Below are 19,777 nucleotides of genomic sequence, written 5' to 3'. Positions count from 1 at the left end.
AAGATTACATTGATTTGACAAGAGATTTCTTCTTCCAGAGCATGATAGTTTACTACCCAGTAACTTTTCCCCTTCCGTTTACAAATCGGTTACAAAACATTTTTTTCTCAGTATTGTTTTGCCTTTCAGAAACTTCTGAACCAACTGACATCACTGTGTACACTCAAAAGATGACTTTCTTCTTTGTGACATCTGTTAAGTCTTTTCCTGTAAACAGTGTTAAATGACTCATTTAATCAGCTTTGATGGTATATACTGTGTACAGTCAAACATAAACACAGTCTCATGTGTTACTGCTAATGAGGAAAACACCACCACCTTGACAAAGACATTTTGGCTTAGGTGGCTATGAGGAGGAGCCTGTCAAAATTCTGTTAAAATTGAAAAACTGTCAGTCTGACAATCTCTGAACATAGGTTGTATAAAGAGCCTATAATAGTCTAGACTTAGTTGAGCCTTTCCTTGCAAATCTTTATAAGTGAAAGTTAATCATTAATGCACAGAGTATTGCAAGATGTATATTAGAGTTCTCTAGAGAAACAGAATCAATAGAATCCCTTTTTCCCTCTCTATTTGTTTATACAGAGATATACAAATATTTAAACCATTAAGTTTTGGGATGGTTTGTTATCCAGCAATGGAAACTAGACCAGAAGAGCTTGGCTGGGATCTGGGGCTGGGCCTTTGGGATAAGATCTAGCTGATTCTGAGTGGATATGCAAGGGGTAAGGCTGGACAACAATTTCACTCTATATGGGGAAAAACGAAAGAGTCCTGTATTGTTGGGCTAAGATGTAGAGATACGTGAATTTAAAAGTAGATGAATTAGTCATTGCTCATAGGACTAGGTTAGGATCTGAAATCAGATCAGAGAGTCTGGGCTATAGGTCCAGCTGTTCAAGCCAGGAAGGAAGAAATGGAAACACAATTCAGGCCAGAATAGATTTCAAAATCTGGAATGGCAGATAGAGCTGTCTAGTTGGGTCATATAGGTATTCATGATGTGGGAGATCAGGTAAGAGGAGCCAGGGACTTGGGTCAAAAGCCTGAATGTAGGTAGGAGGTAAAACCAGACCCAAGAACTCTGGTACTAGTTATAATAGAGGTGGCGACAGAAAGACTGTCGTAGATATTGAGTCACATAGTTCCAAGGCTGGAGCTTCATGTTCTTTCCTTGGAGCTAGAATTGAGATTAGTGCTCAGCTTAAAGGCGGGGTGAGGAGGACCGCCCAAGTGTGGTGTGGATTAATAGGCACCTCCTATGAGTCCACGTAACTAGTGAATATTCTAAGAATCCTTTGAGCATAGATACAAATGAACACTGGAATCTCATAAAACTTAACATTTTAGCTTAGGCTTGACTTTTTGTTCTCAAAGCAAGTTGATGAGTAGTTTTAAAGAGTAAATTGTATACTAGATGCTCCTAAAGAGGCTATCAGTGCACTAGATAAAGCACTTACGTGTTTACGTAGGCATAACAATAGTTGCTGACTGTGACATTTAGAGTTGAACTTACTGGATTTTGTCCCTCCCCTGCTTGAGGTTTTTTCCTTTTCTGGTTTTATTCTAAAAGCAACTTAGAATGCAGCTATATTCTTAAGAGAGCACCAACTGGGTCCTCCTTGCCTACCTTCCCAACCTCATTTTCTACTATTCTCTCCTCAGGCTCGTTAGTTTCCAGATGCATTGGCTTCTTTCAGGTGTGTGGAAATGCCCGACTTTCTACTGAGGCTGGGTCTTTTCATGTGCTCTACCTTCTAATTGGAAGGCATTTCAATTTACTCTTTTCCTGAATAGCTTCTGTTCATATTTCAGGCCTTGGTTTAAATGTCACATCCTTCAGAAATCTCTGAACTCACTAGGCCCCTTTGTAACTCTCTTCTAGTAACTTTTTTCTTCATTGCTTTTACCATAATTGCAATGCTGTATTTGTTTAATGGTTGCCTCTCATTTGTTTAATGTGACCTCTATTAGATATGGGAACATTAAAGTTTTTTTCATGACTGAAGCTGGGGAAGAGAAAAATGAATTAAAATCCAGTAAAGTGACAGAAGGCAGAAGAGGCAGGAAAAATTGAGAGAATAAAACATACCATCTAAAGAATTAAAAGAATTGCAGTCTTAAGACTATTTAGTGGAGGGCACAGTGCTTATTAACACATCTCAATGGCCCCTGATGATAAGACTGTAAAATGAGTACCCTTAATGAGAGATGAATACAGGATGTGCAGAAATTAGAATTCTTGTACACTGCTGATGGGAATGTAAAATGGTTTAGCCACTTTGGAAAAGTTTGGCAGTTCCTCAAAAAGTTAAACATCGATAGTATATCACTCAGCAATTCCACTCCTAGGTTATGTATCTAAGAGAAATGAAAACATTTGCACACAAAAACCTGTACATCAATGTATATAGCTGTGTTATTCAGTTGCCAAAAAGTGGAAACCCAAATGTCTACCAAATAATGGATAAAATGTGGTATATTTGTATAAAGGAATATTATTCAGCCACAAAAAAGAAATGAAGGACTGATACATGCTATAATATGGTTGAACCTTGAAGACATGCTAAGCGAAAGAAACCAGACACAAAAGGCACATATTGTGATCCTGTTTATATGAAATGTCCAGAATAGGCAAATCCATAGACAGAAATCCAGAGAGACAACCTAGACAGGCTGTCGAGGACCGAGGGTAGGTGGGTGTGGGATTGACTGCCGATGCATGTAGGAGTTCTTTTTGGAGTGATGAAAATATTCTAAATTCAGATTGTAGTGATGGTTGGATAACTGTGTGAATATACTAAAAAGCCACTGGAATTGCATACTCCAAGTAGGTGAATTTCAAATGTGAATTATGTCTCAATAAAAATGGTAAATTAGTCAATCCTCATTACTTACAGTAGTTATTATGTTCTATAAAGTCACTGCAAACACTGAACTGGCAAACACAGAACCATTGCTCTTAGGGGATACAAAGGGTTAGATTCCTGGAAGTCTCTGGTCACATTTTTGCCAACCTATCGATATATAACCTTGTTTTATGTGTTTCTGTTTAAAGGCACCTTTTTAAAAATAACTGCTGATTTACTAACAATGAACTCATGGCCAACAGCACTGTAACTCATGCCTGAACAAAACTTATCTAAAACATGTATTTTTCCCACAAGGCACATCCCAGCTTTCTTGCACTTATTAGTAACACTAGACAGCACTTTAGTACTACGCTTGGGGGCCATTCTACAGAGCGAAATCATCAACAAAAAGCACAAAAATGCAAAAAATGTGGCATTAAATAGACTGTGAAAAGGACGCTTGTTCACAGCATGAGCTGAAGCAAGGCAGTGTCACTTTGTCTGACCTTGGCTGGGAATGTGTGCATTGGGGCACTCAAATTTTTCACTGCCTTGCGCATATCCGTGGATGACTTCAAAAGTGCCAAGAGTATTGTGACTGTGGGGTTACAATTAAATTTGAATGAGCAGGTGAATTTGCAAATATAGAATTTGTGAATAAGGATCAACTCTTAGTTTTTCTACCAAAATGGTTTTTTAAAAAAGTTTTGAATTTTAAGGTCTAAACTTCAATCTCTTCATAATGGTAGATAAAATGCTGTACATATTCATAGTCTATTTCAAGAGTGGCTAACAGGAAAGAATTAGTTTTAGAGGTCTCAGACAATTCTTAGTTTTATTCCTTTAGTATTTCTAGGTAATGTTTCATGTTACTGATTCCTGGGCTAAGGACCAGTTTGAAGGTAAAATGTTTATTTTAATCAGCAAAAGTCTAATTTGAATTCTGGATCATAAACGCAGACCCTCTCCTCCCAGAAAAAGTTCTCTGTCATCACAGGATATAATTAAAAGCTACTTTAATTTTCAAGTGAAAGAAATACCTAGCTGTGCTCATATGTGTAATCTGTACTCCTACTTCCCATATTTGTAGACATGCTTTCACATGCTAGCTACTGCCAATTTTAATTTCCAAAGTTTTGCAGTTTTGCTTTCAAAAATATTTTATGCATTTTATTAACTTTAATTTTAGACTGGCTTTCAAGTCTCAAATCCTCTTAAAACAGGAAATGTCAGTTCTTGCTCATAGCTCCTTGTAAGAGGCTTTTGCCAAATTCAGGAATTTAGAGACTCGTTAACTGTTTTACGTTATAAGTAACATAATTTTGGCAGGGGGAGCAAATTTATAAATATCAACTATTACATATCCATATTTGTGAACTTGAATAAGCTTAATCAAATGTCAAAATTCGGCTATAAAATGGTACTTTTTTGCCTCAGTATTTATACACCCCTTTCTTAGTAATCAAGATTTGTTTCTTTAAAAAGGTTTTAGCTGTTGATTGGAATTGGTGAAAAACAGTTGGATTGGCTAACTCAAACCTCCCAATTAAAATAGTGGAGCTTGGTAGATAACACATTTATTCATCAACTCAAGAACTTAAAGCTTCAAGTTCTTCAAAGTTTAAGGTTCTTCAGCCTCTTTTGATCTCTAATAATAACTTGAATATAATAGACTTTTCAGGCTTCTCGCTTTAAATCCCAGTGCCAGATACTCATTTGATTGGCTCTTCCTGCTCAGAGAATAGTCCAATTAGTTTTCTATGCCAATCCCAGAAGTTCTGAAGTTTCACGCCTTCTATCCAACTATTTTTCTGTATGTGGCAGCAACTCCTCTCGTGCTGTTTTTTTCCCACTGTTCGTGATTGGCTTCACCTCCCTTTTGCTCTGAAGTAATAACCACCATTAGGGATTATTACATTATCCAGGGCCTTGTACTATCAAAGTGATGGCCCTCTCCATTACTATGGATGACCAAAAATAGACCACAGTTTGTTTGCCAGGACTTCTCATAGTATTTTTTCATTCTCAAGCTGGCTTAAAAAATGTCTTAAAATTTAAAATGACATGACATAAAATGCCAGTAAAGATTAATAACGGACTTTTGTTAAATATTCTACAAACATTTTCTGGTAGAGTTGTCTTTAAGGCTTTCAAATATCCTTCATTAAGATAGTTTAATTCAAAATAAAAGTTTCCAGATTATAAGAATTTATCCTAAGAATGAGCTGACATAATAGGATATTAGACCAATTTGTTAAGTTAGTAAGGTTTAAATGACCTAAAGTCATTTGGATGAATGCTGCTCTTAGTGAACCACCCTTTAAGAAGTCACTTTCATCACACAGAAAGTTAAGCAAAGAAAAATCATTTTTTTTAAATTTATTTTTTAAATTTATTTTTATTTATTTATTTATCTTTGGTTGTGATGGGTCTTCATTGCTGTGTACAGGCTTTCTCTAGTTGTGGCGAGCAGGGGCTACTCTTCATTGTGGTGCGGTACGTGGGCTTCTCATTGTGGTGGCTACTCCTGTTGCAGAGCACAGGCTCTAGGTGCACAGGCTTCCATAGTTGTGGCACATGGGCTCAGTAGTTGTGGCTCGTGGGCTCTAGAGTGCAGGCTCAGTAGTTGTGGTGAATGGACTTAGTTGCTCTGCGGCATGTGGGATCCTCCCGGACCAGGGATCGAACCTGTGTCCCCTGCATTGGCAGGCGGATTCATAACCACTGCGCCATCAGGGAAGTGGAAAAATCATTTTTAATAGCTCCTAAAAAACTATATTTTAAGAGAAATTCCTTACATGATATAAATGAAAATGTGTTCACAAATGAAAGCACTTTGACAAATTAAAAAATCATAGACAAAATACTATTACCCACAGTAAGTTAGAAGTTTTAAACAATGTAGATATTTTAGTGTTTTTAGCTTAAAAAAAAGGCTTATATGAAAAGAAAATGCACTGAGAAATATGTCATTTTTAAACATGAAAGAACAAATAGATTTCAAATTCAGAAAGATTTTTGAAACGTTTTATTTATATTCTGGTCTTACAAATGATAATTTTTAACTTTACTCTTCTGTAAGAATGTAAAGCACAAAAATTTGCTAAATATCAGATCCACACAAATCCACAAAAAGGTTTTCTGTGTAGTCTTCATTAATGCGAATCTCTGTGTGAATGTTTCACTCTTACCATAGATCTTGAATCTGTTTTACAAGAATGAAGCCATACAGTTTTTATGCAGTGCATTCATTATAAGCTATAACGTTTCTATTAAAAGGAAAGCTGGGTAATACAAAAATATGAGAGGATCTGAGAAGCAGGCAATCTGTTGAGGCTCGGTATATCGTATTTGCTTTGTAGTTTTCTGTCTTCACTTTCAAAAAGCACACAGCACATGAGGCACAGTAATCATCTCCCTTATTAACCTCCCTAATTAAAAAATCTGTTGTTCGTAAAACTGGACCAATTATCACAAATTATCATTTGCATAATTAACCACAAGACTATTACAAAGCATTTTGTTAGTGCTATCAACAAATGGAGGATGGAAACTTATAAAAAATGGGTTTTGTTAAGCTTGCCAACTCCTTACATAACATGGGTTGTGCTGCCACTTCAACTTTTAATTAGATGTTTAATGCCTCACAGTAAAAGACTGATCAATGGAAGAAAGCAAAACTAAATTATTTTCTAGGTGCTGTGACATTTCATTTGACAAGGTAACAAAAGGATAGGACAAAATTTAAGCAAGATTTATATGCGTTCCAACTTTTCACTCAGGAATTCTTCTACACTGTCTGTGTTCCATTTGAGGATGCTTAGTTCTTCAGCAATATTCCCATTGTCGTCCAAAAGCTTTAGCACAGGGTCTGAACCGCGAACATACTACAAAAAAGAAGAATATCATTTTCTGCTTAGAAAGAGCCTTTTCAGTTTCAACCAAAGTCCAAATCAATTCAATCCAGCTTAATTAAATTTAATAGTAATAAGCTTTTAGACATAACATCACAACAGCTCTTAAAGGAAGTCTTTTAGAAAACAGTGTAATGGGATTTCATCAAAAATGACAATTAAAACAAAAATCACATTTTACTTCTGAAGAGAAACACCTGTTGGTATCAAGCAGTTTACTTGGGATTTAAACTTATTCTTGAATGTAACAAGTATTTACTGCATACATGACACACTCCAACTCTCAAATGAGTTGAAAATCTAATGAAGGAGGCAGACAAGTTCAAAATATTGAATGAGAATGGCTCTTAAGAGCCATGTTGAAATAGGCTGTGCATACAAACTATCAGACAATTCTGTATTGGACTTTCATTAGATTTCTTAAACCAAAGAAAATTTATTCTGTTGTAATTAGTTTATAATTCGGCTGGATTCCTGAAACTTCAGACCTACTAGTGCGTTCCAGTATTTCACCAGAGAGCTCTGAGGAATTCTGACTCTGGGTAACTGTGATAACAAACCTGATCCCATTCATTAAGTGATCAGTCTTCAATGCTAAATTAAGGACCATGTAACTAAAAATGCAGCAGTGATGATGAAGGGAGCTGAGAAACTCAGCAATTATGCTTCAGTTTTACTAGGTCTTCTAGAGTTGTGAACTTCAGAGATGGAGACAAGCTCTGATGTGATTATTTGCATTTGGTATCTTCTCAACCCATTTCTGGAATTTAGAAATTGGCCCCCTAAGCTAATAAACCAATAACATTACTACTAAAATCTTTTGGGTCAGGTTATCTACATAAATTATTTTTAAAAATTCAATTTTTTATTCAAAAACTCATTTTAGTCCAAAAATTAGAAACTACATAGCCCATAGTTGCAAAAATGTTCAAAATATTAAATCAAATCCAACAGTGTATAAAGAATTATATACCATGGCCCATTTGGATTTACTCCAAGTATGCAAAGCTGGTGCAAAATTTGAAAATGAATTAATGTAATCTATTACTACCAACAGGCTAAACAAGAAATCTTATACCAGTAGATGCAGAAAAAGCATCCTGTCACATGCTACAACATGGATGAACCTTGAGGACATCATGCTAAAGTGAAATAAGCCAGTCATGAAAGGACAGATACTGTACGATTCTGCTCATATGAAGTATCTAAAGTAGTCAAAATCATAGAAATAAAGTAGATGGGTGGCTGCCACGGGCTGGAGGCAGGAGGGAGGGGGAATTACTGTTTAATGGGTATAGAGTTCCAGTTTTGCGAGACAAAAAAATTCTACATCTGTTGCACAACAGTGTGAATATACTTAACACTACTGAACTGTACCCATAACATTTAACTTACCAGTACTGAACTTCACCCTTAACATTTAACTTACCATCTTAACTACTTTTAAGTTTTTTTTTAACCATAACTAAAATTTTTAAAAGTGAGCAAAAGATCTCAGATACACCAAAGAAGATATACAGATGGCAAACAAGCATGTGGAAAGATTCTCAATTAGGGAACTGCAAATGAAAACAACAATGAGATAACATCACACACTTATTAAAATGGCTAAAATCCAAAACACTGACAATAATGAATGCTGATGAATGTGGAGCAATAACTCTCATTATTAGTGGGAATGCAACGTGATATAAGCACTTTGGAAAACAGGTTAGCTTTGTAAGAAACTGCCCAACACTCTTACTATATGATTCAGTAATCATGCTCCTAGGTAATTACCCAAATAAGTTAAACGTTTGTCTACACAAAAACGTATACAGCACTGTTGCTCATAATTGCTAAAAACTGGAAGCGACCAACATGTCCTTCCACAGATGAACAGAAAAGCAAACCATGGTATAACAGAATACTATTCATATTATTCAGCATTAGAAAGAAATGAGCTATCCAGCTACAGAAAAGACACAAAGGAACTGTAAACGCGTATTAAGTTAAAAATCTGAAATCTGAAAAGGCTACGTACTATATGATTCCAACTATATGACAATCTGGAAGAGGCAAAACTATAGACACAGTAATAAGATCAGTGGTTCCCAGGAGTTTGGTGGGGTGTGGAGCACAGGGAATTTTGGGGGCAGTGAAACTTCTGTATGATACTGTAATGGTGGATACATGACATTTGGTAAAACTCCTAGAACTGTACAAAGTATAAGCTCTAATGCAAACTATGAAATTTAGTTAATGTATCAATATTGGTTCATCAATTGTAACAAATGTACATGAATGCAAGATGTTAATAAGGGAACTGGAAGGTGGGGGTGGGAGTACATGGGAACTCTCGAATCAATTTCTCTGTAAACCTAGAACTGCACTATAAAATAAAGTCAATTAAAATATCTGAATAATTTTCAATTAAAAAAAGAAAATGCTGGAAAAAAGGATCACATTAAAATTGCGTTACCTTGATTTGTAGTCCTCTGAATAGTCTGGGTTTATCACTCCTGACGAAAGCTTAAAAGAAAAAAAATATTCAAATTGTTTACTTCCAAATCCAAGCTAGCTACAAAGGTCAACACAAAAAGTAGAAATAAACTCAATAAATAAAAAATTAGATCCTATATGGAAAAATCAAGGAAACTAAAACACATATAAAATGGAAAGATATCCCATATTATTCAATGGGAAGACTAAATATTTTAAGATGTTAATTTTTTCAAATTAATAAAAATCCCAAATTACAATGGGATTTTGAGGGCTTGACAAAATGACAGTAAAACTCAGCTATACAAGTAAATGTTTGAGGGCTTCCGTGATGGTGCAGTGGTTAAGAATCTGCCTGCCAATGCAGGGGACGGCGGTTTGAGCCCTGGTCTGGGAAGATCCCACATGCCGCGGAGCAACTAAGCCCATGCGCTGCAACTACTGAGCCTGCGTTCTAGAGCCCGTGAGCCACAACTACTGAAGCCCGTGCTCTGCAACGAGAAGCCACCGCAGTGAGAAGCCCATGCCCCACAACAAAGAGTAGCCCCCTTTCGCCGCAACTAGAGAAAGCCCGCGCACAGCAACGAAGACCCGATGCAGACAATAATAAATAAATTAAAAAATAATAATAAAAGAGTAAATGTTGGAGAACAGGACAGTTTAGAAAAAGTAAAATATGGGAGAATTTGTTCAATTGTTTAATAATATACTATGTGATACTTATACCAGAATGATAAAACAAAGAAACCGATTCGATTAGGAAATCTAGAGAGAGAAAAATACCTGGATTTTTTAATATGGTAAAGCTAGCAAACCGAAGAGAGAAAGAGAGAGAGAGAGAGATTATGTGTGCGTGCATCTGGGTGTGTGTGTGTGTCTGTTATTCAATAAATACTTTTGAATATCTATTGTATACCAGATAGCAGACATAAAGCTATATAAAACAGAATTCCTGCTCTTATACAGTTTATAGTCTGATGAGGAAGAAAGATGCTAAACAAGCAATCACATCACTGATAATTTCAGTTGTGATAAGTGTTTAAAAAAAAAGATTCAGAATACTACCACAGCATTTAACACAGACAACCTGGAATATGGAATATAAAATTCTTCTCTTATGCATGATCCTAAAGAAAATGCTTTATAGATGTGCCTATATAAAAATGGACACTCAGTACAGCAAAACATTACTATAAACAAAGTTAAAAGTAAAAATGACATACTGGGGAAAATTATCTCTTACACAGTATGCAAAAGAGCTTCTACTAATAAGAAAAAAATAAATACTAGGTACTAGAGAAATGAACTAAGGACAGGAACATGTAATATAAAAATAAACAAATGGTCACTGAACGTTTGAAATAAATGTTCAACCTCACAAATAATCAAAGAACTGTCAAAACAATGAGGTAACCTCATTTGGAGTGGCAAAAATTAAAAAGAATATTTAAGGTTAGAGAGGGGGGTAGAGAAGATTTTGCCGGGGCTTAGTTGTGGGAGAAATATAAATGGACACATCCTTCCTGAAAGGTATTTAGCAAAATGAACCAAAAGTCTTAAAACGTGCATACTCTTTAGAGCTGCAAGTCTCTTTCTAAGAACTTCTTTATTATGAGGAAATAATTACACTATAATGCAAAGATATATAAGATCCTGCTAACCAAGTCTGGAGATTTGAAAATAATCTAAGTGTGTAAAAGGCTATTGGTTAAATAAATTAACATGGACCACTATGAAGTGGATCCAATAATTTAAAAATTATATTAATCTGTATTTAGTGATATAGATGTAAACTCATATATAAAGGTTTATAGATCAGTTTGTTCCTCATGGTTGTTATGAAAAGATGGATATATTGTTTTTATATATTTACACTAATGTTTTTATATATTTATTCATAAATATATATTTGCAAAGGAAAAAGCCTAGAAGCATTGAATGAAATCTTTAAAAAAATTAAGTGAGAAAATATAAAATACTTAGCACAATATACCTAACAGTTCAAAACAATAACTATTATTTTAATAGGGGTTATATCTGGAGCATAGGGTTTGGGGAAGTTTTAAATGAATGTTTTCCTTTTTAGGTTGTTGTTGATCTACATTTTAACAAGGTTTTTTTTTTTTTTTTTTTTTGCGGTACGCGGGCCTCTCACTGTTGTGGCCTCTCCCGTTGTGGAGCACAGGCTCCGGACGCGCAGGCTCAGCGGCCATGGCTCCCGGGCGCAGCCGATCCGCGGCATGTGGGATCTTCCCGGACCGGGGCACGAACCCGTGTCCCCTGCATCGGCAGGCGGACTCTCAACCACTGCGCCACCAGGGAAGCCCCGATCAAGTTTTTAGTAATGATCACGTCTAACTGTCCAAATTAAAATATTTTAGAATACATTAAAAAAGATAAATACAAGAGGGATGTTTCATTTGGATACCTAAATGAGGACAGTTCTTAATTCCAGTTCTGTTATCATTTGCAACAGCCTCTGATTAGATTTTATAGTGGCACACATGCTTTTGAGAACTTATTTTTTAAACTTAGAATTAACTAGCAATAGCACTATAGACATGTTTCACCATGAAGATCTTTATATATGTGCATCTAGGACAACTAAACAAAGATTAGTAAATGCTTTTTCTTTTTAAGGTTTTGCAGGCTTTTTGGAAGACACTCAGATATCCCATCTAAACTTCCCCTACTAAATTTAGTTCAAAATAAAACTGATTATATTATTCTGGCTTATTAGAATATCTTCTCTATTAACTTCATCCTTTAAGAGTTGTCCAATACTCCTGAATCCCCAAACAAAAATGAGCTTATGATATGCTGTTGCATTTTATAACCATTCCTTTGGCAAATGCTATATGCACATCTGTGCAAAGCATAATTTAATACACAGTGTGGTCACTACTACATAAGAAACTTCTCTGGAGAAAAGAACTATTCTTAAGTATTTTTTTTTGTATCTATAACAGAACCTATAACTTTCTGTCATTCAGAAGTTTATTTATTTGTTTATTTATTTATGGCTGTGTTGGGTCTTCGTTTCTGTGCGAGGGCTTTCTCTAGTTGCGGCAAGTGGGGGCCACTGTTCATTGCAGTGCATGGGCCTCTCACTATCGTGGCCTCTCTTGTTGGGAGCACAGGCTCCAGACGTGCAGGCTCAGTAATTGTGGCTCACGGGCCTAGTTGCTCCGCGGCATGTGGGATCTTCCCAGACCAGGGCTCAAACCCGTGTCCCCTGCATTGGTAGGCAGATTCTCAACCACTGCGCCACCAGGGAAGCCCCAGAAGATTTTTTTAACAGGCCGGAATGAGTGATTAAATTGAAAAGAAATATTAAGATGAGTCACTAATGACTATTTTCATCAGTTCTTTTCTCTTCTCTCTGCTATGTATAAATCCACAAGCTTCTAATTTTGACTGAGGGGAGTATCTATTAAATACCCTGTGGTAGCAAATCACATTTTACAGGCAGTAAATTAATCTTTTAAAATATATTTGAATACTTACTATATACACATGGCACTAGGAGAGGCTATAAGAGCATATAAGAGACTTGCAAAAAAGACCTCAGAGTAACTTATTTTACTAGTTTTCTTTCTGCTGTTTTAAAAATAACTAAGTGATATCAGTTTGGAAATTCCTAAAGGGCTTAATTCAGTCACTCTATTTCAAGAAAATGTTCCTATGCTAATTTGTCAATTATTAAGGCAAATTTGTAAATAACACTTCAAAACGATCAAATATGCAGAAATGATTAGAAAACATTAAGTGGTAACGTTGAATGTTTCAGTTTTGTCCTCAAGAATCTTATCAGCATGTCATTTGTGTAGCTGCCTAGGAGACCTTAGAGCCAAGTTTTGCTATATACACTGCTTAGAAAGTCATGGTACTCTCCTTATAAATCAGAGGCTCTTCAAAGTTAACTATGAAGAGTATTAAAAAATAAAAATCTATCCTCTTCCTCATTCCAAAAAGAGGAAAAGTGGGGATGAGGGATAACAGGAAGGATATGTCTTGAGGTCAAAGAAAAATGTTTGAACTATGTTATTTTCAAAATCATAAACAAGTGAAAATATAGAGGCAAAATACACTTGGCTAGATCTAACAATGTACCTTTGGCCACATTACAAGTAGTCATACAATGTACTCTATTGGTTTTAAGATTTAATAAATAAGGGCTTATGGCAGGTACAGTTAAGATTTGTGAATTGCCATATAAAATTACATGGAATGATAATTAGATGTTTTCCCCTTGAGTAGAAATAAGTATATTTGTATCAGAATATAAACAAAAATGTCATATCATACCCAGAAACAACAATACAAAGAGAAGAGCAGCAGCAACAACAAACAACAGAACTGAATTCTCAATTGTGCTCAGTGAAAACTACTGGGTATCGAAGAGTATCTCTAAAACAAGAATATTTACTTACAAACTATCTGGAGTGCAAAATCATGAGTCATTTGGGTCCTCCCAACAAGACAATTTAAAAGCACTTAAAAACGTTCAGAGAATGGCAATTTAAATAAGAGAATTTGGGGAGACTGGAGGTACAATAATGAAGACAAGACAAACTAAAAAGATTATGACTTTTCAGAATAATAAAGTCAGAAAAGGACTATTTGAAGACTATAAATCCATAAAGGCTATATAACCAATAAACACAGGCTTTTCACCAGTTTCCCATTTGTCAAAAGTGGAGCCACCTTTGAATTAGATAAATTTAGCAAATCCATTCATTCATTCAATAAATATTTGAATTCCTCTTAATGTGAGATGCAGTGTTAGAAAGATCTGGGATACATTAGTGATAAAAAAAATTTAAAAACTTCTGAGCTTTATGGAGTTCCTAGTTTGGTAGAGGCAGAAGACCAGTAAATTAAATAAATACATTACAATATTATGTGGGAACTGCTATGGAACACAAAGGGGAGGGTGTAAAATTCTGTCCAAAGGCAATCCCAAAATAATGCTTGAACTAAATTTGGAATGAATAGGGGTTCGTCACAAAAATGGGTAAAGGCATAAGTCAGGAAGAACATGCAGTGTGTGCAAAGACTTAGAGGTCAGAGTTCAGAGAACTGCAAATAGTTCTGCACATAAACTAGATATGTGAACCTAGAAAAGAGAATCCAGGTCATGATAGGTCTTGTATATGATGCTGAATTTGACATTTATATGTGATGGGGAACTACAGGTAATTTTAAATAAGAGGGTCACATAATCAAATCTGTCTTATGGAAAAGGTTTTTTTTTTTTTTGGTAGTTGTGTAGGAGAGAATAGAAGAAAAGGGAAAAGAGACAGGCAGGCCAGATAATAAGTAATTAATCCTTCCAGATAAAGATGCTAAGGGGCTGATTAAAATCATAGAGAAGGCCAAAGATATGAAGGTTTATTAAGGAGGGGGAAGAGACAACTTGGTGACTAACGGGGCATAAAGTGTGAAAGAAATATTGATCATGACTCTCGGGTTTCATGCTTATACTTTGCTTGATGATACTGCCATTTGTGGAAACAGGGAAGAAGATGGTATACTTTTATCAGAGAAGAGGATTAATTTAGTTTTTGAACATGCTGGGTTTAACGCCTCTCTACTAAAAATGTAGGCCACAGTCTACAGGACTGTTAGAAATGTAGAATCTCAGGATGCAAACCAAATTTACAGAATTACACTCTGCATTTTAACAAGATCCCCAGGTGACTTATATGTACATTGGTTTAAGATACTATGAGACCATGCAAGTGGAAACATCAATTTGCAGTCAGAAATATGGTATCTAAAAAAGGAAAGATTTAATTTAAAGATACAGATTGGGAGTCATCAGGTGAACACTGCAGTTGAAACTGAGGGAGTGGGACATCATTCAAGAGAGTAAGAAAATAACACAGACCCCGACTAACACCAATATTTGAAGTGTGGGTGGTAGATGAGATGCCAGGAAAGGAGAATAAAATGACCTGTTCACACAAGTGAAGGGAAGAGTTTCAAATGCTAGAGAGTCATGTTATCTCATTTAATCCTCAAAACAGTCCTATAGGGTAGATATTAACCGATTTTACACCACCTATTAATCCATTTTATAAATGAGAAAATTGATGAAGACAGTGCTAACGAATCAGTATTCCTTCCAGCAAAACTCCAAGGTAGCATCATAATCCTAGGCATCACTACCAGTCAACCAAAGTGGGTACGAGAGGCAAAAAGCTATTTGCTCTCAAGTTCTACATTATTTTAAAATTCCTTTCTGTGTCCGAAGGTTTATGATTCTAATACAGAGGTTGGCAAACTATGGTCCATAGGCCATATTGGGCCTCCCTGATTTTATAAATAAAGTTTTATTGGAACACAGACACATGTATTCATTTAAATATTTTCTATGGCTGCTTCCATACTATAAAAACAAAGATCAATCACTGCAATGGAGACCTTGTTGCCTATAAAGCTGAAAATCTTTACTATTTGGACTTTTACAGAAAAAGTTTGCCAAGACCTACAAAATTATGGAAAATTTACATTTTTTGATAGAGACAGACTACAGACATATCCTTATCATGGTAAGACTCATGCTTGAGAAGGAAAACATACTTATTTAACATCATTACTTTTGATGTCACCAAAAGTGATAAAACACTAGGTCCAATATACAATGAGACGTTTTTATACATACTGACTTTCCTACTTAACCATAACATGGAAAACAGAAGTATTTTAGGAGGTATACCTGGAATTAGCTAAGGCATATGATCTGGGACTTTTTTTTTTTCATAAACCCTGAGTTATTTAATGTGGATAAGACATTTCAAATTTTAAATCCTCCTCTCTTCTGGAATAATTTAACATTAATTTTTTCTTCTGTTTTATGACGTGTCTAATTTAAATTAAGTAAACTTAAAAAAATGTATTATTTTCTCATGGGCTCCGAAAATACTGGTATTATACATAATTATATTAAATATGGTTATAGACTGTGGAATTAAACAATCTTCTTAATTTAAATAAGCTTGTACTAATTAAATATTTATACATAGAATTAAAATCCAATGTTTCAAAAGGAAAAGACAGTATGACTACAAATACCCACCAGTTTGATAATTTAATTATACATAAGAAATATATATATAGTTAAGTTGCAATCTAAGGATTAATAAACTACACTCAATCTTTTAAAGACTGAACTAGTAACTGCAGAAATTATTACCATGGACATAAGAAAGCCTGATATCACAAACAGGAGGGCTAATTGCAAGCTATTCTTGACCTCGTGAAAATCTGAGTCACAAAAGATTATTAATAAGACAAGTCAGTAAATATGAATAATGAATATAATTAAAAAGCAGATGCCAAAACTTTTTAGGAATAAGAGTGATCACTTTATCATTCAGAGAACTGATATAAAAAAAGCCAAAACAACTCTGGTACAATACTGAGTTTAAGTGTTTTAGGCAAAATAAATCATACAGAGTAAATAATTTTCTCCCTAAGCAAAAGTGGATGTTATATTCTGTGCTACATCAGAATATGCGCTTATTCTGACAAAGAATGTATTTAATTAGATGTGCATCTGCTCTGGGTCTCATATAAAATGTTCCCAAGTCCCCAAGTTGCAATCCAAGGATTAATTTCCATGCCAAATGAGCAATATTTTATTATAAACAATTCTAGGTCAGCAATAAAGGGAATGTGCTAATACAGGCAATTTTATAAAATACTAAATCCAAAAAATTCTCTTGCTATTAAGTAAACAAGGCAAGAAATCATGGAAAAGCAGCAGAAACAAAAACAAAATAAGGTATATAAATAGAGCACTTACGTATTTTAGTTAAAAAAAACAAACAAACCCCAAAAAACAAAAAAACAAGTTCATTACCTTCATAAAACTGATTTTCAGCTGACATGCAAGGATGGAATAGAAAAGCTTTAGTCCAAGTCTTTTTGGAGATACAGAGCTCCATTACTGTTTGTTGTCAACCAAAAGAATACACTTTCACAATTATCCTTTCATATAATTTATCTTTAATTCCTGTGAAGATACACCTGTATGACCTCCTCTCTTCTACACCTCAAGTTCTATGGTAATTAATTTTCTTCTTGATGGTTATTTTGTACATGTCTACTCTCACTTAATGCAATTGTTCCTTAGGAGTGTTATATAAATCAGTTTACATTAAAAATATTATTTAGAAGGATTACACTTCCACTTGGTAAAAGAAAGGCTCTCATAAAATTTGTACTTAGGAAAGTCTCTTCTTTTAAGAAAATAATCACCTCATCATGTGCTGTATTTAAATCTAAATTTCATATTTTATGCTTGCTTAGAGTCAAGTAACTTAGTATTCAACAATTATTATAAAATTCCACTCCCATGAAGACAAATGTAGAGAAAATTCATATACTGTTGAGAAAGTATAACCTTAAATATTCTTATTCTTGGGAGTATTTAATGAAATTATTTTTGTGAAATGTTGATTTTAAATTATTAACTGAAATTTTACTAGAGTTGATTTTATATACCTTGGACTTGAGGGAACCTCCCCAATTTTCATCCACAGACTTCAAGAATAGCTCCTGCATACAGCTGCAAAAGGAAAAACAGGAGTTTAAAAAACTGGTTAAAATTTAAAAAATGTAGTTATGAAATAAAATTTCATAGCACAAACATTACAGTTAAGCAGATATATAGATCAAGCAAATGTCAGAAGAGAAAATGGAGGCCTGAGGGTATTAAATAGTTGAGTTCAAGCCCTACATGGAATATTCTCAAACTTAGCCAAAAAGATTGAAGAAGATATGGAGACTTGATGATGAACTTGAATAGGTAAGCTGTCCTAGGAAGTTCTTCATAAAATTTTAAAGACTTCCCACAGTTTTTTTAGGATGCTAAGCTGAACCCAGGTATGTATCCATCTATTCAACATAAATAATGAGAATTCTTTTTGGTTGCTTTTAAAATTAAGTGATCAATGTTTTAAAATTAAACAATACAAAAACCCAATACCTTTAAAAAGTAATTAGAGTACTATGTAAAGATATTACAGAAAAGCCAGTAAAATCTCATTATAAAATAGAACATAAATGCAAATATTTCCCTTAATGAAATTCAGCTGAAATGGTAAACACTGCTTCTCTAGCTATAGAACCTGCATGTTCTCTTTATAGTAAAAGCTCATTATAAAAAACTCAAACGCAATTATTTTATTGCAATGAATTTAGCTGAAACAGATTCAGTAGTAAACATCACTTTTTTGGTGGAGGTAGGAGCCTTGCTCATTCTTCTGGTAGTGACTTGGGAATGCTGTGACTCTGAGAAGGCAGGCAATCATAAGAACATACTATATCCATTTTATTTCTTCTTAGCTTTTAGACTTTTTTTAACTTGTAGGTCCAAGAGCTAAAGATGGATTTTACTTTCCAAGTTCTAAAATAACACAAAAAATCACATGCACTATGCATGTTTATTTTAGATACTTTGGAAAACACAGAAAAGCACAAAATAGAAATTTAAAAATCACTTAATTCTAACTCCTCTCCAAATAATGACTTTTAAAAAACATTTTGGTGATTGTGGGTAGGTCAATAAATTTCTTAAGTTTTTGAGGGGCACAGATACTGAGAGTCTAATGGAATTTGCTTTAATTCAGGCTACTCATGGACTCTGAAACCACTGATGGATTTCAGATTAAGAACTCTGATGATCTCTAAGATTTTTAAATAAGATTTGGTTTATCTTGGTTAGACATCCCCCCTCCCCCGCCAAATCTTTAAAAGTATAAGGCCATATTACCAATGAGCTCATAAAAAGATGTTTCACATTTCTAATCATTAGGGAAATTAAATCAAAACCACAATGACATACTACTTCACACTCACTAGAGGCTATTATCAAAAAAAACAGAAAACAACAAGAGGTTGGCAAGGATGTACAGAAAATTGAATCCTTGTGCACTGCTGTTGGGAATGTAAAGCGGTGCAGCCGCTGTGGAAAACAGAATGGTGGTTCCTTAAAAAATTAATAATAGAATTATATGATCCAGCAATTCCACTTCTAGGTATATGCCCCAAAGAACTGAAGGCAGGGACTGGAATAGTTATTCGTATACCAATTATTATTCCCAATAGCCAAAAGGTGGAAGCAACCCAAATGTCTATTGACAGATGAATGGCTAAACAAAATGTGGTATATACATACAATGGAATAGTATTATTCAACCTTAAAAAGGAAGGAAATTATGACACATGCTATAACAAGGATGACCCTTGAAAACATTATGCTGAGAAATAAGGCAGCCACAAAAGGGTAAATACTTTTTGATTCCACTTATTGAGGTACTTCGAGCAGTCAAATTCAGAGACAGAAAGTAGAATGATGGTTGTCAGGCATTGGGGGGTGAGGAGTGGGGAGTTACTGTTTAATAACTGTGTTTCAGCTTGGGAAGATGAAAAAGTTCTGGAGATAGATGGTGATGAAGGTTGGACAACAATGTGAATGTACTTAATGTCACTGAATTGAACACTCAAAAACAGTTAAAA

The 19,777-nt window shown here is 34.7% G+C and overlaps 1 protein-coding gene across 2 annotated transcripts in view; it reads right to left on the bottom strand.

Moving 5' to 3' along the window:
- Positions 1 to 5,865: 5,865 nt before the first annotated feature.
- Positions 5,866 to 19,777, bottom strand: part of SELENOF (selenoprotein F) — a 38,171-nt gene continuing 24,259 nt past the window's right edge. For both annotated transcript variants that reach the window (XM_030866129.2, XM_060303208.1), the window contains 3 exons: positions 17,762 to 17,825; positions 9,228 to 9,277; positions 5,866 to 6,739 (listed from right to left, as the gene is read on the bottom strand). In XM_030866129.2, the coding sequence (XP_030721989.1) occupies positions 6,608 to 6,739; positions 9,228 to 9,277; positions 17,762 to 17,825 (246 nt within the window). In that variant the 3' untranslated portion in view covers positions 5,866 to 6,607. The remainder of the gene's footprint in view (positions 6,740 to 9,227; positions 9,278 to 17,761; positions 17,826 to 19,777) is intronic.

Source organism: Globicephala melas, chromosome 1, assembly GCF_963455315.2.
Source record: "Globicephala melas chromosome 1, mGloMel1.2, whole genome shotgun sequence".
Taxonomy (NCBI): Eukaryota; Metazoa; Chordata; class Mammalia; order Artiodactyla; family Delphinidae; genus Globicephala; species Globicephala melas.
This window is presented reverse-complemented; position numbering and strand designations above follow the sequence as displayed.